Source organism: Sorex fumeus, unplaced genomic scaffold, assembly GCF_029834395.1.
Source record: "Sorex fumeus unplaced genomic scaffold, SorFum_2.1 ptg000014l, whole genome shotgun sequence".
Classification (NCBI taxonomy): domain Eukaryota; kingdom Metazoa; phylum Chordata; class Mammalia; order Eulipotyphla; family Soricidae; genus Sorex; species Sorex fumeus.
Window position 1 is genome coordinate 14,145,211 of NW_026606071.1, and position 24,018 is coordinate 14,169,228.

At 36.9% G+C, this 24,018-nt stretch overlaps 1 protein-coding gene across 1 annotated transcript in view; it reads right to left on the reverse strand.

The window, feature by feature from the left end:
- PGAP1 (post-GPI attachment to proteins inositol deacylase 1) overlaps positions 1-24,018 on the reverse strand; it is a 92,692-nt gene that overhangs the window by 40,924 nt on the left and 27,750 nt on the right. The window contains exons 5-12 of the mRNA XM_056111798.1: positions 22,539-22,696; positions 18,983-19,035; positions 17,664-17,730; positions 12,087-12,192; positions 7,336-7,391; positions 5,842-5,925; positions 1,655-1,701; positions 770-821 (exon numbers count right to left, since the gene is read on the reverse strand). Of these exons, the coding sequence (XP_055967773.1) occupies positions 770-821; positions 1,655-1,701; positions 5,842-5,925; positions 7,336-7,391; positions 12,087-12,192; positions 17,664-17,730; positions 18,983-19,035; positions 22,539-22,696 (623 nt within the window). The remainder of the gene's footprint in view (positions 1-769; positions 822-1,654; positions 1,702-5,841; positions 5,926-7,335; positions 7,392-12,086; positions 12,193-17,663; positions 17,731-18,982; positions 19,036-22,538; positions 22,697-24,018) is intronic.

The window sequence follows — 24,018 nt, forward strand, 5'->3', positions numbered from 1 at the left end:
TCCTAATCATGAGTAATGATAGGTACTCTTCATATGTGTATTGGCATTCACATGTCTTCTTTGGGAAAGTGTTTAGAATAAGTGACTTTAAAAATGTTCATATGAGTTAAATTCCTTCCTTATAATCTTTTTTAAAAAATACAAAACAGTATTAATGAAAATGCAGAGAATAAAATTAACCAAGGTGATATAAGTGCAACTATGCATTGCAATTAGTCCCCTCTGCTAGCATGTTAAGTTCGTTTTCTCATTGCAGGCTCTCACTCCAAATATGAATTCTGAATATACAACTCTAATTTAAGACAAATCATTCCAAACATATTTCAAATTTAATTAAAAAAATTCATTGATCTCTAGAAATAACATATAGACTTAATTTTGTTGAGTATTATCAACATGATTTTATATCTAAAGATAAAAGCAATGCATATTTTCTCTATTAATGCACTTCTATAAAAAGTACTTTTAAATGTATGTTATCAAATCTCATTTAATACCTAGATAAATACAAAAAAAAAATTCTAGGGAGCTGGAGCGATAGCAAAGCTGGTTGGGCATTTGCCTTGCACACAGTGAACCCGGGTTCGATTCCCAACATCCTATAGGGTCCCCTGAGCACCGCCAGGGATAATTCCTGAGTGCAGAGCCAAGAGTGATCCCTGTGCATTGCTGGGTGTGACCCCAAAAAAACAAAACAAACAAAAATTCTAAAATGTGTATTAGCTTAAGCATTTTTCACCTGAATATTAAAATATAAAGCATACATTACCTTAATTGTTGGCAGCAATTCAGTTTTCCATGATAAATCAACCCCTTGCTGACTTTGAAATAAGAAAACACAATTAGTGGATAAATACATTAAAGTTTAAAAAAATAATAAGATTAAGACTTAATCTTATTTACAAATTCCATTCATTCACCTATCAGAGTTGTAAAGAACGAACTTAAACAAGTCTAATTCAATATACTCTATTCACATTTTTCCTTTAGGAACAAAAAGATTCTTTTTTATTATAACCAGCTATTTCAATGCCTGCGAAAATTACTAGTATGTTAATTGACTTTACTTTTCATTTAAAAATTAGTGACAATATTCGTAGCTGTAAAACAAACTTTGAAATGTATTAATTTGGTGGGAGGGGGACAGCACTGCAGCTCAATACTGCATGAGTGTATGCCTCATGTATGTGAGGCTCTCGGTTCAATCCCTGGCAGCACAAAATGTTTAAGAATGTAAAGCACTATTTTCAAAGTATAGAGTTTGGAGAGACAGTACAGTGAGTAGGGTGCTTACCTTGTACACAGCCAACCTAGGTTCAAATGCCAGCACCCAGTATGATTCCCAAACTCCACAAGTGTGCTCCCTGAGCACAGGGCCAGGAGTAAGCCTGGAGCACAGCTGAGTAAGTCAATCCCCATTCCCATCAAAAAAATATATATGGGAGCCAAAGGGATAGTTCAGAGCTTAAGATGCTTGTCATATAAGCAGCTGACTCCAGTTTGATCTCCAGCACAACACGATTCCAGATCACTACTGGAAGTTATCCCTGAGTTATCACTACTGGCCGGCCCATATACACCCCCCCAAAAGTGTAATCTGTGTGTACTGTTGGAAAAAATGGACAACGAAATGCCTCATGTAAAACAGACTTACCACATAGAAGAACTGTTTATGCAGCCAAAAATCCAACTATTTGTATCCTATTAATGATACAAAGCAAAATATACTATGTATTATCAAAAATAAATATAAAACTAGGTATTTGGGGAGCAAGGGGTATGGTTTCGTGGTACAGCACAAGCTTTAAGTATATGAGGGCCAACGTTTCAGTCCCATCACTACAAAAACTTCATGAAAAGGTACTTTTAGCATTTACAATCACGTGTGTTCAGTCCAATGGAAACAGGTCAGTTGGTAATTTAGAGTAGGTATTTCTCCATTGCACAATGTCCGAACAATTCTGACATTCAGAATCTGAAACCAATCATTTTTTAATTGGGTCACAGTCACTGTTACCCAATTAGTTTAAATTATAAGGGATGATTTTAATGAATTAATAGTCAAATGGAACACCCACTAGTCAAAACAAACACTTTCCTCCCGTTGTTCATCGATTTTGCTTGAGCGGGCCCAGTAACATCTCCATTTTGAGACTTGTTGTTACTGTGTTTGGCATATTGAATATGTCACGGGGAGCTTGCCAGGCTTTGCCGTGCAGGCGAGATACTGTTGGTAGCTTGTGGGGCTCTCTGAGAGGAGTGGAGGAATCGAACTCGGATTGGCCATGTTGGCCGCTTGCAAGGAAAACACCCTACCCGCTGTGCTATTGCTCCAGCCCTTTAATTGAGTAGTTATAAAATAATTAAGCTACACTTTAACAAAAATAGAAAAAAATAGTGACTTTTTGTACAACCAAAAAAAAAAAAAGATAAATTTTTGTGTTTTAAAAATAATTCAGATAACAGTAACTATATGAATCTAAGAACAGCTTTTTTAGTTTACCATTTGACTTCTCATTTCATTACAAGATACATTGTTTTTATACAAATGGGAATGTGTTTGGGTTGAAACAGAGTTCCAATGACTCATACTTTAGACTGTTGTCATTTATCTGCCATCACAAGATAGCATGATATCTGAACATTATTTACCTTTGGCAATTTAAGAGCAAAAGGGCCAAAGTAATATCTGCATTTCAATATGGTTTATTTTTCAAAAAGTCTGTTCCTGGTTCAGTAACTCTTCATATTTCCATCTTGATATTTGCAAACTGCTTTCTGCTCTAATTTTTATTATTTTTCCTTCTACTTTGGGATTCACTTGTTCTTTTTCTAGTTTCTCAAGCTGTGAGGTTAGGTTCTTTATTTGAGCATTCTCCTGTTTCATGTTGTAGGCCTGTACGGTTTTGTACTTCTATAGTTGTTCTGATAGTCTGTTTTTATTCTCTTAGTTTTTGATTTCCTCTTTGATTCAAGTTATTTAATAGTTTTTAAAGGTTACAAATGTTGAATCTTTCCCCAACTTTCTTTAGTGGTTAATATCTATATTCATGGCATTGTGGTCTAAAACATATTTTATATTTGTATTTTTGTGACTTTATGGCAACTCCTATTTTGCCTCCAACATGTGCTCTAACCCTGGAGAATACTCCATGCACACTGGAGAAGAATGTGTTTTCGACTTTTGAGAGTGGAAGATTCTGTACATGTCGAATAATCTCACTATTTCCATTTCCTCATTTAGGGTTCTTGTTTCTTTACAGATTTCTTTTGTGTGTTTCTAGGCCACACCTGGTGATGCTCAGGAATTACTTCTAAAGGGCTCAGGAAACCATATGGGGTGGTAGGGACTGAACCCAGATAAGCTATGTGTAAGGGCAGTACCCTACCAGCTGTACTATACCTCTGGCCCCCTTACTGATGTTCTATTTGGCTGACCTAACCAATGGTGAGAATGGGATTTTTAAAATTTCACATCCTTATTGTGCTATTATTGATGTATCTCTTCAGGTTATTAGCAATTGCTTTATAAACTTTTCTGTCCCTTCACATGGTACATATATGTTGATAACCCTTAAGTCTTACTGATCTATTGATCCCTTATTGGAAGTTTTACCTATCCTATCTCTTCTTTTTCCTGTAGTATTAATGTATTAAGCCATTTGGTCTGATACAAGTATGACCATCTCTGTTTTTTTGTTTTTTTCTTTTTAAATAGGTTAGGCTGCATGATTGTTTTCCAAACTTTCACTCTGAGCTTTTGTTTTTTATATGAGTTTAAGTGTGTCTCTTATGTAGAAGAAGATTGGATTTTGTTTCCTAATCCATCCAGTCACTCTATTGTCTTTTAATACATTTCATTTCATTGTTAATTTAGAAAAACCATTGATATGAAGGAATCTATTGCCTTTTCTTGAGGATTTTTGTCATCTCTGCCATTTAACATTCTCTTTTTATAAGAGGCCGTTCAGTAATTCCTTGCAGTTGATTTAAATGAAATAAATGTCTTCAGCTGAGTGATAACCTTGCAGGGTAGAAGATTCTCTGATACAGGTTCTTTTCATTAGTATTTTGTTTTTATTAATTAAAATTTTTTTTTAATTTTAGGTACCATGTTGCAAACTGTAATTAGCAGGATTTTATACATGAAATACTGCAGCATCACACTCTCCATAAGAATGTCCACTCTCTAAATCCTCCAACTGCTTGAAAGATTTAATATACACACTGTAGACAGCAGTTAAACAATGGCATAGTTACAGCTCAGGGAAGACTGATGAGTAATTGTAAAATTATGGGTTAGTCAAATGATGGCAATGGGTTTCCCTATGGACCAACTGAGAATGAAAAATATTCAGGAACATTTTTTAACACCTTTAAGCACCTTTAGTAAAGGAAAATGTTCTCGGAAAGTAGTAAGGGATATAGTGAGTGTAACCAAGAGAAATGACAAGAAATGACAGCCTTTAAGTTTGCTATTCTGACTCTAGGCAAACAAGTTTAGTTTAGAAGAGAGTGACTCAATTTCCTCCAAAATGTATAAATAAGTTCTAGATATTTCATTAGGAATTACCAGGGAACTTTCTCTTTTCCTCTATTTTTTTCTATTTTATATCTGGAACAGATATCTTTGATACATCAATAAGAGGAAAGTAGTATGAGGTACTTCAAATTCTTCAGTTGCTCTATCTTCTAGAAATTGTTGACAGCAGGAGCAAACTTGGGTGGATTTCTACAACTGTTTCTCCTCTATGGAATGCCTATTTGGCATGTAATTCTGTGTCACTTCAATCTTACCACTGAACACCGTACACAAAATCTTAAAAGAATATACATAATCAAAAAAAAAAGAATGTCCACTTTCCTTTACCATTATCCCAGTGTTCTTCCCCCCTCACTTCACTGTGCTAAGCTCCTTACTAAAGTCAAATTTTCAGTTTCTATTGCCTTTGGGCATTTGATATTCCCATACATACAATGGTTCTTGATATCCCACATATAAGTTTCTCTTCCTCTCCTAACTTCACTCAGCAAGATACTCTCAAGTTCCATCCAGAAGTGGTTCCTAAGCTCAGAGCTAGGAGTAAGCCCTGAGCACTTTATATGACTCCCAAACAAAAGAAACAATCAAAATCTTTCAATTTAATTCATTTATTTTCACATAGTGTATTAAGATAAAAAGATTTAAAGTCACAGAAAGAAAGGGATAGACATAGAAAGATTGCATTCATCTGTGGACCATAAAGTAACAAAATAGGAGACTAACACCCAAGAATGGCCGAGATTAGTACCAGGAATTTTACTCCATGGCTTGGAGGCCAACCACACATGCTAGGGGAAAAGGGAGCTCAGATAGAGAAGGAAACACCAAATAAAGGTGTTGGGAGGATCCTCCCAGGATGGCAGAAGCATGTTGAAAGTAGACTATAGACCAAACATGATTGTCACCCATTGCCTCTTTTGCAAACCACAACACCCAATAAGAGAGAGAGAACAAAAGGGGATGCCCTGCCATAGAGGCAGGGTGGGAGGGATACTGGGATTCGTGGTGGTGGGAAATGGGCACTGGTGGAGGGATGGGTATTTGATCATTGTATAATTGAAACCCAAGCACAAAAATGTGTATGTCTGCAAAAAAAAGACCTAGAGTCAAAGATATAATTTAATAGTATATTATCAGTTATAGTTAAAACTTTCTAATCAAAATTTTATATCAGATCAAAAATTTCAACTAATTAGATTTGATCATGATTAAACGCAAAGGTAGTATCAATTGGACATTAAATCTGAAAAGTGAACAATTGTTAGTCTTTTAAATTTAGAATGTATCAATTATCTTACCAGCATGGTGCTCTGACAATAGACATGAGTGTAGATTTTTCTATGATTTGCAAGAGGAAATGTAAAATATATCTTATTAGATTCCTAAAAAAAAAAAAGAGGGAAAACACTGTCACAGTGGATCATTCCATCATTTGAAACTTCAGATAAAGAAACAAGTAATTATTCTTATGCTATTATTCTTGGTATTGTTGAAAATGAATATTCTGGAAATAGGTTAAAAGAAAGTACTGGTGAAAAACAAAGACCAGGTCATCTAAAACCTTGAGTAGATGGGACTTGATTTGTTTTAGAAGAATCAGTATGAATGATGTTATTTTTATGTGTTCTGTGATCATCTAGTCTACATAACTACATTTCTTAGATTGGTCCCCCAATTAAGGCCTAGAAATGGTAACCCACTAGTCATAAATATCTTTATTGCCAGATGACTATTTTTGGACTTTGTTTCCCAAATAGTAGAAAGAGTTTCTTAGAGGAAAAAAATTCTAACTCAAGCTCCTGGGTTGAAAATATACAAAATGACAGTATATCTTCTCATACTAGAAAGTAAGAAACTATCAGTGACAACTAAAGAGCTATAAAAAAATATTCAGAAGACTAGCTTGCTATGGCTTCCATTGGTCAAACAGAACAATCTCAATTCTAGGATTAAATATAAAATAACACTAGTATTTTAGTTTGTAAAGAGGCACAAATACTTTTAAATCCATAATACTGGGAGGAACAGAAACCCAAAATGTCTTATGGTCGCTTTGGAAAATTATTGTAAGCAAACTCACTATTCTTATAACCATTCTTATAACCAGTAAATATAAGATCCAAAGATCTAAGCAATTAATTTTTTTTTACCTTTATGACTTGTTCCATTTTTTGACAAATTTAGTAGGTGAGAAGATTTTCTACATAGTGTTCCAGTTAATAAATGAAGAAGGGATAATCAAATTAGAGTATCATCACTTTTGCACCCCCGTTAGTGAATTATGACTAGGCATTCTTCATCATCAGCCACTAACATCACAAAAAAAAGAGAGATTCCAGCAAAAAAATTTAAAAAACAAAAAATCTTGAATGTGCTCTTGAGCACATATCTTAATACTAAGACAAAAATTGATCAAAGGATATGTTGGAAGGTAACACAGATATTCAATTAAAAGGTCAAGATAGAAACTATAAAACTAATGGATTGTTTCTTCCTTAACTAATAACTACAAGAGGAAAGAAGTGAAACAATTACTATAGATTAAAAGAAGAAGAAGAATATCAGCAGAATTGTTTATATCCTGATTTAAGCAATTTGAAAAAACAAACACCAAAAAAAGGACAATTATGGTAAAAATGGAAAATTGAAAACTGAATAAAAATTCATTACTAATGAATTATTAAATTATTTTAATATGAGAAAATGATACAGCTTTAAGATCCTTTTAACTTTTAAAGATAATTAGTAAAATACATTTTTAAGTGAAAAAAACCAGTTGGTGGTATACTTACATTGTAAGCAACATAGGACCATTTGGATACTTCTACTGGAACCCACATAGATGTGCCTAACATAAAGGAAATGAATTTGACTTGGTCTTATTTTAAAAATATTAAACCGTTATTGTTTTGAATGTTGAAATACTTCTCAATCACAGCAAGTATTTTGTTTTTTTTGAGGGGGAGAGGGGGCCACACCCAGTGGTGCTCAGGCCTTATTCTTGGCACTGCACTCAGGGATCACTCTTAATGAGCTTAGGAAATCATACAGGATGCTGGGGATTGAACCCAGTTTGGCCATGTGCAAGAAAAATTCTCTACCTGCTGTACTACTGCTCCAACCTCACAGCAGAATTTTTTTTTAAAAGAAGTTATTTCCTGAACATTAGGTGTTTTAAAACAGAAAATATAGTAAGATGTTTTCTGTAAGTTCATCAATGACTAGCATTCACATCAAGTAAAGCACTTTTTAAAAATTCATCTGATGTACTGGCGCCAAAAAAATCTTTTTTTTTTTTAACTGAATCATTGTGAGATACACAGTTCCAAAGTTATTCATGATTGAGTTTTAGTCATACAATGTTTCAATACGTATTTCCCACCATCAAAGTCCCCACTTTTTCTCCCTTCTCCCCCTTTTCCAGCTCTCTCTCTCTCTCTCTCTCTCTCTCTCTCCCTCTCTTCCCCTCCCCCTCTCCGTCTCCCTCTCCCTCTCACTCTCCATCTCCCTCCCTCCCTCCCTCCCTTTGGGCATTAGAGTTTTGCAATAGAGGTACTGAAAGATTATCATGTTTGTTCCTTTACCTACTTTCAACATTCATGACTTTATTTTTTCTAACAGTGGTACAAAGAAATCTTACCCAAACAAGAAATTACAAGTAAGTGTTGTTACCCACAAGGCTCAACCTTTAACAACATGTTACTAATCTCTTATGGAAGGGCTTAATGGCTCCTGGGTTAAATACAACAATCTTCACATACTTTCCTCTAAGAAACCTTTTTTGGGATCATTTTTAGCAGATTATTCATAACAAGCATAACAAAAATATTATTTCAGGTCTGCTTTGGGTTTGGGGTTCAGGATGGAAACATATGAAATATGGTGGTGGGAAGGTGTAATGATGGTGGCATTGGTTTTTGAACATAAAATGTAATCAAATATTGTGAACAACTTTATAAAAATAAAATAAAAAAGAATGTTACCATTATTTAATAGCAAGATTAACCAATAGAAGGCATGTAATTAAATCACTTAATGATTGATACTGAGAAACTAAGCCAAGAATAATCACTTACTCTATGAGACTAAAAAAAAATAAAACAGTTGGGGCCAAGTAGCTCTATCAATCAATTTTATATTTTTGGGCCAGAAAGATAGCTCAATAGGCAGAGAATCTCATGCGTTGCATGCAGGAGATCTAGGTTTGACTCGGCATTACATGGTCTCCTGAGCACAGCTAGGAGTCATACCTGAAATTTGAGCCAGGAGCTGCCCCTGAGAACTAGTGGGTGTGGCCTGGACACCTTCTCTACATTTAAAAATAAAGTAAAATACATTTTCTAGTTAATAAGTTACTTTCAGGACAACTTTTATTTATTTATTTATTTATTTTTATTATTTTTTTTTATTAGTGAAACACCATGAGGTACAGTTATAGACTTATAAATTTTTGCGCTTGGGTTTCAGTTATACAATGATCAAGTACCCATCCCTCCACCAGTGCCCATCCTCTACCACCACGGGTCCCAGCATCCCCACCACCCCTCATCCCCCCCCATCCCACCCTGCCTCTGTGGCAGGGCATTCCCCCTTGTTCTTTCTCTCTTCTTTTGGATACTGTGTTTTGCAAGAGAGGCATTGAGTGTCAATCATGTTTGGTCTATAGTCTACTTTCAGCATGCTTCTCCCATCCTGGGAGGGTCCTCACAACACCCTTTATTTGGTGCTCTCTTTTCTATCTGAGCTTCCTTTTCACCTAGCACGTGTGGCTGGCCTTCAAGTCATGGAGCAAAATTTCAGGACAACTTTTTAAAGAACTATGGGCAACATCTCGAAAGAGATCTCAAGTGGCAGAATTTCTTCTGGATCCAGCACAAAGCTGAGTCATCCCGAGGCAACCTGAAGGGGTCAGGTGAGCCCCTGTACATACCCAAACAGCCCTGGCAGCCAAAAACCTCCGCACTCTACAATCACCACCATGCTCCTGGTTGGACCTTCACCGTTTGAATGAGCCTCATTCAGAAATTAATCTGTTGAAACACTCAGGTATATGGGTTTTTGTGACTGAACTCTCCAGTTTCCAAGAGGGTCAAGGATGAGCTACCCCCCCCCCCATCTCCTCGTTCTTTGGGAGCTCGGCAGTCACATCCATGAAACACCGTTGGCACCATATCAGCTCTTTCACCTGCCATGATCCAGAGACTCAGATATAAATATTGAAATAAATCTATAAGGGGCAGAATTTCCAGATCCTGCACAAGGTTGATTCACCCTGGGGCAACCCAGAGGGGGGCTTGTGAGCCCCCTAAGTCCACCCAAATAGCCCCAGCAGCTGAAAACTTCCACATTCCACAATCACCACTATGCTCCTGACAGATGCCACTGCTTGGACGAGGCTCATCCAGAGATTAATTTGTTGGAAAACTCAGGTATGCAAATTTTGTGACTGAAATCTCCAGAGTTCACAGGGTCAGGGCTAGGATACCTCCCTCCATATCCCTGTACTTTAGGAAGGCTGGCAGTTCACACACACGCCCCAAAGTTGCCAGTCAGTTAAGAATTTAACTCCATACCTATCACCTTGTTAGAAATTCTGCACACCCTGGAGTGCATGGCCACAATTTCGGTCACATGACATCTCAAATTCTACAACACTGATAAACCAGGAGTAGCACACCAGATTGGATGGAATGTAAAATAAAAGGAAACCAATCTCAATTAACAAAGTATAAAAACAGAAGGATTAACCTGTAAAACCATTTTAGTAATCTCATACAAGGGCTGAAGGGCTCCATGGTGAGATCTTCACTACCTATATTCTAAGGAAATTTTTTTTATCATTCTTTTCAGCAAATTATTTATAACAAACAATGTAGCACTGTAACACTATCCTCCAATTGTTCATTGATTTGCTTGAGCGGGCACCGGTAACGTCTCCATTGTGAGACTTGTTACTGTCTCATGGCATATTGAATGCACTATGGCATATCGAATACGCCAGGGGGAGCTTGCCAGGCTCTACTGTGCGAGCAGATACTCTTGGTGGCTTGTAAGGCTCTCTGAGAGGGATGGAGGAATTGAATACAGGTTGATCGTATGCAAGGCAAACGCCCTACCCACAGTGTATTCCTCCAGCCCAACAAGCAAAGTAAAATTAATTATTGAGGGCCTGCTATGGGGGGAGGCTCAAGGGCGGTTGGGAAAATTGGAAATAATGGTAGTGGGAGGAAAGGTGCAATGGTGGGATCAGTGTTGGAATATTGAATGACTGTAACTAAACTAATAACTTAATAATGAAAAAAAAACTATGGACTCACAAATAAATCTCAGAAAAGAGCCACGAGCTGCAGAGGTGCCTCCAGACCCCATGCCAGGCTGACTCTCAGTCGGGGTGCCCTGGAGGGGGCAAGTGAGCCGATCACCCACCTCAACAGAGTCCCAGCAGTCAAAAACCTCCAGAACCCAATAGCCACCATGCTCACAGTCAATCTCCACACATTAGGAACAAGTCTCACGCACGAGAATGAATCTGCTTAAAAACCCAGGTATGCATGATTTGTGATTGAAATTGCCAGGCTCTCGTGGAGTTGGGATGAGTGAGCTCCCCCTCTCTCTGTGCTTCCACAAACTACCTCCAGTGCCATATAAGCTCATTAATGGCCATGACCCAGACTCATAAATAAATCTCAGAAGAGAGCTACAAACTGCAGAGATGCCTCCAGACCCCAAAGTTACCATACAATTAAAAATTTAACTCAAGCTTTATCACCCTGTTTAAAATTTTTGAATTCTGGAAAGACACCTCATTCTCTAAGCCACTGATGTACCAAAAGTAACACATCACATTTGATGAGGTGTAAAGAAGAAGGCAACCAATCTCAATCAAAAGAAAAAAATTAGCACACAAGGCTCAACCTGTAACAACATATTAGTAATTTCTTACACAAGAGCTTAATGTTTCCAGGGTGAGAAACAACAATCTTCACACACTTCGCTCTAACAAAACTTTTTTGGATCATTTTTTAGCAGATTATTCAAAACAAGCAATACAAAATAAATTATTTAGGATCTACCTTTAGGGCAGTCCGAGTGGTGGTGGGAAAATTCAAAATAATGGTAGTAGGAAGGTATAATGGTGGTGGGATTGGTGTTGGAATATTGAATGTAATAAATTATTGTGAACAACTCTATTAAAATTTTTTTAAAAAAAACTTAAAAAAGTGACCAGGGACTACACATATGTAGTCTTAGGAATATGTAGTACAGGACTTCACACAAGCTTGGCACATGCTGCTGTAGCGGAGCTAGTCCCCAAGCCTCCTTCCCACCCAGGACATTATTCTTTACAGATCCTTCAAATTGCTTCTCAACTCTTTCCCTACCTTAACTATATCGCATCCTTAATTTATTTCCCTTGTAAGAAAACTTTATAGGAAAATTCTTAAGATGTAATTCAATTAAAAAAGATTTCACTAATAACAATTTTATATTAAATTAATAATCAAATCTCTACTTGAAATTAAAACATAATATTACCACCAACCTGTTAAGTCAGAAACTATCGCTGGATTTTCCTCAAATTGTTTTGCTGGATGTCTTATAAAGTGGTGATTTAAAACTGACAATTTCTTCTTAGGATTCTGAGTTATCTAGAAAGAACATTGATACATTCTGTATTATTTTATATCCATTGTGATAGTTCAGCGAAACTTTGTTTCAAGTAAAAATGATAGGAACCAACAGTTACTCTCTCCAAGACACTCTTTTTAAGCATTTAATTTGTTACCAATTTAATCTACACATGAACTGAAAAAGATAGTGACCTTTCCTCCCCTTGCATCCCACAGACATGGGTTAGAATCCTGTCAATGCACAAGGTCCCTAGACCACTGCCAGAGGTCACTCCCCAACAAAAAGTCAGGAAAGCCCCTGAGTACTGCCAAGTGAGGTGCAAATTTCCCTACCACCACCAAAGTCAACAACAAATAAAATATTTAGTGCCAGGATTTAAGCCCACGCTATCTGACTTCAGAGCTCAGGCTTTGAATCATTATACAATAGTGCCTCAAGTAACAGTCAAGAATAAAACACGTAAAGATGTATAGACTCAGAAGGGAACTTAAGGATCTTAAGAATTAATTCTAATATACTAATTTACAAATCAAGTGCCAATCTTCTAATAAAGAATTAGTCAATAGAAAAAATATGAGTTGCCAACTGTTTCCTTGGGAACTCCTTCACTCTATCCTTCTTTTTGAATCAAAATATTCTTACTTTCATGAAATAAGCATAAAAGAAAACAACAGGTTTTGTGTTTGCTTTTAAATATCTTCGCATCATTATTGGATGTTGACAACTTTCTATAGCCCCCCCAAAAATGTATATATACTAAAGAGGTGGGTATAAAATCCATTTGCTATCACTAGTGAACTCTTCGATTTAAGTACTAAAGCCCTAAAAGTTATGTGATAATCTCAGCAAAAGTTCACCTGAAAGAATAAAAAAAAAACCCAGAGGCTGGAGCAATAGTACAACAGGTAGGGTGTTGGCCTTGCATGTGGCCGACCCGGGTTCAATCCCCGGCATCCCATATGGTCCCCCAAGCACCGCCAAGAGTAATTCCTGAGTGCAGAACCAGGAGTAACTCCTAAGCATTGGTGGGTGTGACCCCCTCCCAAAAAAATGACAGTCAGGATCAACGTATGCTGCTATTTTTTCCAATCCCGAAGGAAGTTCCCCAGCAAATGCATGAACATTTCTAACTTGCGCAGCCAGCGATAGCACAGCGGTAGGGCGTTTGCCTTGCACGCAGCCAACATGGCTGACCCGAGTTCGATTCCTCCACCCCTCTCGGAGAGCCCGGCAAGCTACCGAGAGTATCTCGCCTGCACGGCAGAGCCTGGCAAGCTCCCCGTGACGTATTTGATATGCCAAACACACTAACAACAAAGTCTCCAATGGAGACGTTACTGGGCCCGCTCGAACAAATCAATGAACAACGGGAGGGCCTTTACTTTGGGCTGGAGCGATAGCACAGCGGGTAGGGCGTTCGCCTTACAAGCGGCCAACATGGCCGACCCGAGTTCGATTCCTCCGCCCCTCTCGGAGAGCCCGGCAAGCTACCGAGAGTATTCGATATGCCAGACACAGTAACAACAAAGTCTCCAATGGAGACGTTACTGGGCCCGCTCGAGCAAATCGACGATCAACGGGAGGGCCTTTACCTTTACCTTTACCCACAAGATAATTAGTTCTAATTTTAATAATAATTTTCTCTATTTTAAGCAAATATATGACTCCCTAATTCTCTTATATATCAGTGTGGAGAACAGTTTTTCAAAAATAGTAACTAGTGGAGCTTGGAAGATAGCTTAGGGGTCAGGAGTATATATATATGCCTTGCATACACAGAGCAGAGTTTGATCTCCAGCATCACATGGACCCAGTGACCACTGCTGGAGTAATTGGCTATCTCCAGCATTGCTGAACCCTTATCTCTGGGCTCTACCACTGAACTATCTGGCTGGGTGGGCTGAGTAACTTCAGTATGAGTGGGTCACAGGCATTCTGAATACTACTCAGGCATGTTTCCCTTCCATAAAAGAAGACTTTTTATCTGCCACTCAAGTGAAATATTTTCCTACTTCAAATATATCAGTTATGTTTTTCATAGAGCTTTTTCAGAAAAAAAAAAAAGAAAACTTTTTTCAAGTGCGTCACCATCTTAACTACTTCCCTGGTAAATTCTCAGGATATTGTTTAACTAGAGAAGAAGAGAGTAAAACTTTATTTTCACTGATGCTAATTCACAACATGCACAACAAGCACCTTTCCCACTTATACAATCTTTTTGACCTATTTGTGTCAATATTTTTAAAGCAGCTACAACTATTTTCACTAGAATCCACAGGTTGTTCTAAAATTTCAATTAAGATTGGGCCTCCCAAGCTTACTTACCCTATGGTTTATTCACTTCCAGGCTTATTCATCTGCTCACAAATTTCCAGTTCTTTCATGTTAATGATCATCATAAATTATTTTCTCTCTCTCTTTTGCTGGGGGAATAAACCCAGCACCTAACAAATGCAAGAAGTGTTCTACCCCTGAGCTAATTCTCAATCTGTTCTATGAATATTGATTCTCTGAACTACATTTTGAAAGAATAACTATGCTTTGAGTAATAGTTTTCTACTATATATGTTCTGTTTTGCATCCTAGACTACATGCTTCTGTAGGGGTTGGAATTATATCCTAGCTTTTTATTATCTAACATTAAATGTATATTATACATAGTGAATTTGTATAATTTGTATAAGAGCTGTTTGATATTTCTATTCTTAGTGGTATGTTATAAAAAATCCTTAAAATATGCCTGCAAAATACATATACATTCCAAATTATAATTTCTTATATTCTGTTTAAGAGCTTCTCATTTTTACTAGAATATAGTGAAACATGTTCATTGATTTAAAGAAAGCCTTTGATTCTGTTGAGACTGAAGTGGTCATCGAAGCCCTAGCCAAACAGAGTGTTCAAACTCAATACATCAGGACCCTCAATGAGCTGTATTATGGATTAACTATCAGGATCTCACCATTCTACAGGAAGTGATCATCGACATAAAGAGAGAGGTTCAGCAGGGCGATACCATATCACCGAAACTTTTCAGTGCCACACTCAAGAAAATCATGAGACGACTGGGATGGGAAGGAATGGGAGTGAAGATAGACGGTCGGCAACTACACCACCTCTGCTTCACTGATGACACTGTTCTAATAACACCAAACATTAGCCACGTGGCACAAATGTTGGCAGGCTTCAACTGTGAGTGTGTAAAGATTGAACTGCAGCTGAATCTCACAAAGATAATGTTCATGAAAAACGGACTCATTCCTGACTTTCTATTTGCTCTCAACATAATTAACATCTCCGAATGCAACAGTTATGTGTACCTAGGTCGAGAACTCTACATGACGAATGACCTGGCAGCTGAGCTGCACAGGAGGAAGAGAGAGGTGTGGAATGCCTTCAAGAGTGTCAAAGAAATAGCTAAGAGGATGAAGAACCTCTGGCTCCGAGCACATCTCTTTAGCTCCACCGTTCTTCCAGCATTAACATACGCCTCAGAGACCTGGGCCCTATGAAAACAGGATGAGAATGCTATTCGGGTCTCCCAAAGAGGAATCGAAAGACCTATGTTTGGAGTATCACACTTCACTCAAGTGAGAGAAGGAATCTGGAGTTCCGACCTCTGTCTATGATCAAGAATCACGGATGCTGTCTCATTTGCCAAGGCATCAAAAATCAGATGGGCTGGACACATAATGCGATTTGAAGACAACTGCTGGACTAGAGCTGTTACTGACTGGATTCCACATGATGTCAAAAGAACATGTGGCTGCCCACCTACAAGATGGTCAGACTTCTTCGTCAAGACCCTGAACAAACGTTTTGAGGCTCTTCGTTGTTCCTGGAGCAAGCAGACGCCATTGGGCTACACTAGCACACGACAGGGACAAATGGAGACATTACTGGTGCTTGCTCGAGCAAACTGATGAGTAACGGGATGTCAAGTGATCAAGTGATAGTGAAAAACACGATTTGAGATACTAAGATTTATGAAACATTTCCTTCTAGGAACCACTATTTTGTTCTTATACTCTAAAACTTTATTTGAAATACTTTAGTTCTACATTGGAACAGTTTTATCCTAAATCTACCGAATGTCATTTCAAATACAAACTAGTCCTGTACCTTTAATTGATTCGATTATTGTATTTCATTGCACTTATACTGACTTGAACATATAAACCAAAAAATTATTTTTTCCATAGTTAAGACACACAAAATAATATTGATAAACTAGAATATGTATGTGTTCTAAGACAAATTCATACTATCATCTCTAAAAGCTGGTTTAAATATACTATATTTAATATATTATATCTGTGTTTAATAAATAAACATGGTACCCTGTGGTTTAAAATGTGGTAAAGTACAGTAAGATTTGGTTCTTTAATTATGTTCTCAGGAGAGAGTGTATTTATGACTCCAATAATAATGTACTAAGTGATTAGGCAACTTTCTGAAGAATTCGAAGAAAAAAAATAGAAACTACCTTAAGAATATGCTACAGGAGCAAGGATCTAAGCTATACTTATAAGGAAAGCATTACCTAGAGATCTAGTGATAAGGAGACCACACATCCACACATAATGCTTTGTCCACTTTTGATAATTCATTGATGCAATGGATATGAGTGTGAAAGGAAACAGTCTACCATCCAGTCACTCAAAGATTTCATAAGAAAGAATATCTGATACTTTACCACAATGTGAAAGAATACTGAGCACACAAGAAACTTTTTCTCCAAAAGGAAAATCTAGAACCATAGTTCTCTGAAAGTATTTCTATAAAACAGTGATACAATACAAAATAAACTAAGGTGAAAGGCTGTTTGTTAGGTATAATGCCAATCTGTTCCCATTATACAGGAAAAATAGAAAAGTAAATGAACAGAATTCTCTAAATTTTGCATAAATGCTTGGTGCCCACTATCTTGTCACAGGCAAGAAAGTGAAGGAAGAGTATCATAATATTCTCCAGGACACCTCAATTTCTAGGAGATGTGCTAGTTAAACGACTCAGAAACTCTAGTTGTAAAGTTTCATTGCAGCAAAGGTTTATCTTTTATAAGTAAACAGTTCAAGTTCTGGAGAGCTTGGCTTGGTCAATGAATATAGCTATTTAGATCCTATCAAAAAAATAAAGATGCTACACATTTTTAATATAAAAAGATATATCATGATGTCAACAGTGCATTTCTAAGAAAAAGCATTGTAAAATAGCTTGTGGTAACTAATTTCCTTTCATTAAGTCAGAATAACATGTCAAATTTTTAAAAAGGAAAGAACTGGCAGGTAAACTGTTTCCTTTCACACTCATTTCCATTGCATCTATGAATTATCAATAAAATAAAGATATTTGCATACTGAAACCAATTACAGTTGGTACATGTAGGCTTTTGTTTTCATCAAAAATTTTAAAAGTGCATTAAATATATTATTTCTGCAACAAAATATTTAAATTTACTGAAATAAATACATTTAAAAATACATACTTGTTTAGTATCAGCATCAATAAGATCAAAGAATGCTCGAACTGTAGTCAACTGCAATTGCTTACACCTAAGAGTAAAATAAGCACAACATGAAACTTTCTTTAAAAATCTATTTTTGATAAAAACATAGAATTATTATTTTGTTTTACTGAATGTTGGTTCATAGCATTATATAGATTTTAGGTATATAGTTTATAAATCAATTCTTTATATACTACATTATATTTTTTACCACCTAAAAGTTACCACCCATGATCATATAGATGATAGCTTCTAGATGATAGATTCACCTACTCCATTCCCTGATAAACAGTTTTGTTCTTATACTTTAAAAGACTGTTTTTGCTCAGTTTTGTTCTTTTCCTTATCTAGAAAACTCTGTCATTTAGTGAAGTTAAGTGTTCTTTTATATTTTACACTAAGATTATTTAACAAATTGTTATTACTATGCCCATTATCTTATGATTGAGATATATAAGAATAAAGCAAATTAAATCTTCCTGAGTGCTTGAGAGTGAAACTATCAGGTCTCTTCTTTTTCATTTAACAAATTCTGTGGGTCATCGATGCAGGGATAGTACAGTGGGTAGGGTGCTTGCCTTGTACATGGCAACCTAGTTTTGATATCTCTCGTTTCCCACATAGTCTCATGCACATTGCCAGGAGTGATTCCTAGTACAGAGGCAGGAGTAATCCCTGAGCACTATCAGGTATGGTCACTCGAAAAAAATTGGGGGACCTAGAATTATAGTACAGGCGGAAAGCACTATCTTGCGTGTGGTCAACTCTGGCTTGATCCCCTGCAACACATATGGTTGCTGGAGCACAACCTGAAGTGACCCCTGAGCACAGAGCCGTGAGTAAGCTCTCAATACCACCAGATGTGAGCTGGAAAAAAATATTTCCTTTTTATACTCTTTTTCATATATGCTACTACTTAGAATAGTCAATGCTATACTAATTAAGTCCCTGAGATTGATGATTGGCTAAAGCTTAAAAGTCCTTCCAAAAGGGCATTTGATTCTGCCTGAGAACCCTCCCATCCCCCCAAAAAAGGACAGTTTATGCCCCAGTTTCATTCTGAGACTAATAATGCTAGGGGTTCATTGGGAGAGAAATTTTGGCTATCAAAGGGGAACCTTGGTCAACTCAGATAAGAAGGTTACAGTTCTAAGTTAATATTTTACCCAAATCCTTATTTACTCATGGGTAAAAACTTTTAAAAAGATAACTAATCAATGCATTAAAACTTTAACAAACTAATCAATGCATTAGGAAAGATTACCAAAATTTTTAAAAAATAGGTCATATTTACTTACCATACAATGGAGAGATGGTCTGTTGAGACCCAGGTCTTAGGCACAGCTGAGCTCTAAAAGAAAAACAATAAAACTTAAAAACACATTTGCTATTCTCTAAATGGTCTAAAATTCTTAAAATTAGTATTTAAGAATTATGCAACATCAGCTTCACTATTTTATATCCATGAATTTAAAGTTATAAAATCTCATATAAAAGGTTATCCAAGGACATTAAATGATTTCTTTCATAAATTATCTCTAATTGTTAGTATTGCTTACTCAGGCTTAAATTTTCCTTTAAAAATCATTAAGGCAGAGATCAAAGCAAAAGTAGGAAATTTGCCTCACATGTGGCTGACCAAGGTTTAATTCCTCATATCCCATATGGTCATCAAGGACCGCCGGACATAATTCCTGAGTGCAAAGTCAGAAGTAACCCCTGAACATCACTGGGTGTAGTCCAAAACAAACAAAAAAACCACCAAAACATTTAAAACATTCAAAGATCCAAAGATTCCTTACAAAATTTAATGTATAATTTTTACTATAATAAAATATTTTAAGATTCTTTAATAAATAATATTTTACATATGAGTTGGACTGGAGCAATAGCACAGCAGGTAGAGCCTTTGCCTTGAATGCAGCCGATCCAGTCTACCTGAGTTCAATTCTTCCACCTTCAATTCCTCCGCCCCTCTCGTAGTGCCCGGCAAGCTACCGAGGGTATCTCACCCGCACAGCAAAGCCTGGCAACCTACCTGTGACGTATTCGATATGCCAAAAACAGTAACAACAAGTTCCATAATGTTACTGGGCCCGCTCGAGCAAATCGATGAACAATGGGAGGACAGTGACAGTGACATATAAGTTAAAATAACTATTTTAGTATTTCAGTTCTGATTACATTGCTAAATACCACAGTCTAAGGTATTCTTATTCAACGTTTACCTGAAAAATATCCATGCTTACAGAGGTCTTTTCATAATTTTTTTTTCTGGTTGTGGGTCATGTCTACCTATACTCAATGTTGACTCATGAGCTCTGTGCTCAGTTATTACTCCTGATGGTACTTGGAGACCACCTGTGGTGCTGGGGATAGAACTGAGGCCAACCTTGTGGAAGGCATATGCCTAATAGCCCAGTACAATCTCTCCAGCCCATCTTTCTTTCTTTCTTTCTTTCTTTCTTTCTTTCTTTCTTTCTTTCTTTCTTTCTTTCTTTCCTATTTTTTTTTGCTTTCATGTGGGAGATATTTTAAAATAAGTATGCCTCATAACATTTTAAAACTACGAACTCAGATTCTTTTTACAAGTGAGGGATAGTCTTAGTTATTCTGACAAAAATTCCCTAGATGATTAGGACATACATGCAGGATAGAGATATAAAGTGATACCAAATAATATAACTGCTTGCAGGAGACAACCTAAATAGGGTATTGCACACTCCAAGAACTAAAAACTCCTTTTCATACCAGTAATTACCTCCCTATGGACAGCATCATACACACAAGGGGTAACATTAAGTAAATCTGACATTCTTGTATTTTTTTCTTCCTGTGCCCTCAAAGATACAATAAGCTGCTCCTGCCAGAACCTAGTGGTGCTGAGAGTCACCAGAACCATCCTATAGCGCTTGGGGTAAGGAGAAATGCAGTAATAGGGATCAAACTCTGGGTCTTACACATGCAAGGTTTATACTCCTGGTTTGAGTTACCTCGCAGGTCCCACTCCTGTAAGCTAAATAACTCTATGTTCTCAGGTACTTACATTCTTCAAATAATATTATATATTTGAGTTTCAGTTTCTAAACTGGGAATAATCCAGAGTTAATTCTGTTGAACTTACAAAGATTAGATGTCATGCTTAGGAATCAATGTTAACAGTTTAATTAAAAATTGAGAGTTGGGGCTGGAGTGATAGCACAGCGGGTAGGTAGGGTGTTTGCCTTGCACATGGCCGACCCAGGTTCGAGTCCCAATATCCCATATGGTCCACCAGGCACTGCCAGGAGTAATTCCTGAGTGCATGAGCAAGAAGTAACTCCTCTGCAATGCAGGGTGTGACTCAAAAAGAAAAAAAAATAGAGTTCACTGTGAATCCACATTAGAGGCTCAAACAAGTAACTGTAGATAGCATATACCATTATTAAAAACATAAAATAATTTACTTTGACTCAGCCCAATGGACACGTCAATGATGAAAAGAGGGAAAAGCAACACAAATAATAAAAACAGTCATTCATGATCTTTGTGGTGCTACTGCTGACTGTCCATCAAAACCAATTCTTTACATTTCGCACATCTCTTTACATCTTATGCCCTCTTACTTTAAGGTAAAATTAAGTTTTATGTAATATATGAGAACAGAAGTGATGCTAGCCATTTCTAGGCCTGACTCATCTTTATGCTCATTCCCTTTCCTGTGGATTGTATGAGTAATACTTATAACCCTGGAAGTAAAGCATTCACGAAGTGGAGTTACTTACTCTCAATCTTGACTCTGTTAATGGCACCCTTCAATATTTTAATTCCAACATGTATAAATATAATTTATCAGTTCTTACGATAATCATTTTTAAAAATTTGCTACTTATTGGGGCCAGGGATATATCTCAGTGGTAGTGCACATACCTTGCTTGTTATGAAATCCTTAATTCAATCCCTGATAACCCAGCTGCCTTCTCCCTCAGTTCATGATAACCCTAGGTTAATTTTTGATAGGGGAGTGGAGTGACAGTTGAGCCATACCTGGCTGTGCTCAGGGTCTGCTTCTGGCTTTGTGCTCAGGGATCACTACTGGTAGTGGCTGGGAGGACCAGGGATTGAAATGGAATCTTCAATGTGCAAGACGTCTTAATGTCTTGCTCTGGTCCCAATTCTTGAAATGTTTCCAACAGTGAAAATAAATGCAGATATATTAAAGATACATGTGAAGTAGCACTATAGCACTGTACTCCCATTGTTCATCGATTTGCTCGAGCGGGCCCAGTAACGTCTCCATTGTGAGACTCACTGCTACTGTGTTTGGCATATCGAATACGACACGAGTAGCTTGCCAGGCTTTGCCGTGCGGGCGAGATACTCTAGGTAGCTTGCCAAGCTCTCTGAGAGGGGCAGAGGAATCACAGAGGAATTGAACCTGGCTCAGCCTGAAGAATAATCTATAAAAAATAGTTTTGAGAAAATTCCCTAAGAAGTAAAATATCTTATTTAGCGATATGAAAATACAAATCCCACTCTGTTTTACTTTCAAGGGACATAAATTGATAAGGCAGGTCTCTGCCTTATCAATATTCTCTCTTCTTTCTTTCTTTTCTTCTATTTCTCCATCTCCTTCCTTTCTCCCTTCTGTCCTTACTCTTTCATCATATCTTTCATCATATTCTCTCTCTCTCTCTCTCTCTCTCTCTCTCTCTCTCTCACTCACACACACACATACACACAAACACACACATATAGGACATGTACCAATACTATAACTCTAATATTAGTCATTTCTAAACAACTACATTATCTCTTTTCATATGCAACTGCATTCACCAGTTATTATATCAATAGAATCTTTAAAAAGATTACCACAACAGATAAGGCACTGGTGTGATGGCTTAATTTTGGTAGAAAAGTCAGTCCCGAGCGAACTTGGTAATCCCGAAATCCTCCAGCTACAGAAAGTGTGGTTAAATTTATTTGTCTAGCATTTAGAATCCAAAAGTTGTTTACAGTCAGATAAAAATCTGGTAGGAAATAAAAACAAACACATTTTAAAATGAGCAATTATTCCCTGCAACATTTAAATTATCTCTCTCTAAATTTCTATTTAAGAGATATGAATTGTCCACAAAAATTGTTTTCCAGTTTTCTCCATTTTGAATTTAAAAAGTAACTTTACACATATTCTAAATAGGAGTACAAACACTAAGCTTACTAAAGGGAATGGGGTTAGGGGTTTTTTTATTCTTGCTCTATTGGTAATAAGTAGTATCTTTGTAGAATGTAGAGACTTCTTTGCATATGGGCTTGTAAAAGCCAATAAAAAATGTGTACAATTTTTCTTTTTTTTATTGAATCACAGTGAGATAGTTACAAAGCTTTCATATTTGAGTTTCAGTCATACAATGACTGAACACCCATCCCTCCACCAGTGTACGTTTTCCACCTCCAATGTCCCCAGCCATCATCACCCCCGTCCCAACCCTCCCCCTGCCTCCATGGCAGACAATTTCCTCCATACTCTCTCTCTACTTTTGGGCATTATGGTTTGCAATATAGATACTGAGAGGCTATCAAGTTTGGTCCTTTATCTACTTTGAGCATACATCTCCCATCCCAAATGATCCCTTCAACCATCATTGACTTAGTGATCCCTTCTCCGTCCCAAATGCCTTCTCCCCCAGCTCATAAGGCGGGCTTCCAACTATGGAGCAATAATCCTGGCCCTTGTCTCTACTGTGTGTATCATTTTTCTTTATTGATGCCCTTGTTACGTGTTTTCTATGCTAAGTGTCCTAAAGTGCACGAAGCCCTTATGAGGAGAGCTATCTATAACTCTCTACTGCAGATATCCACACAATAAGAACACTTTAAGTTCTTAATTGTAATCAGGATAATGACATTCACTTTGGCCTTAAGGACACACTGCAGAGGAAAATCCAAGGGTAAATTTTTACCCATTTAATACAACAAGTATTTCAACGATTCTGCAAAAATTTTCTGCTTGATTCATAAGTGGATTGAAAGATAAGAAATTGCCAGTGTCAGATATCTGAGGCCAGTGCAGAAAAGTGTGGACTCTTTCCTGATTACCAGAATTTATCTATTTTTACCCTAACATGTGATCTCACTGAGGGCTTCAAACATTTTAGAACAGCAAAATCCTTCCATCAAAGATCTCAGGATATATACTTAAGATTGCAATCGAGAAACCCACTCATAATAAAAGTATCAAAGGATATGCATGGGTATATAAACATGCCCATGTGTATAAACGTTTTAAAATTAAAATATGAATACATTGTTAAGTCAAATATATTTTCTCTATGCCTCTTGACAAAGGCAT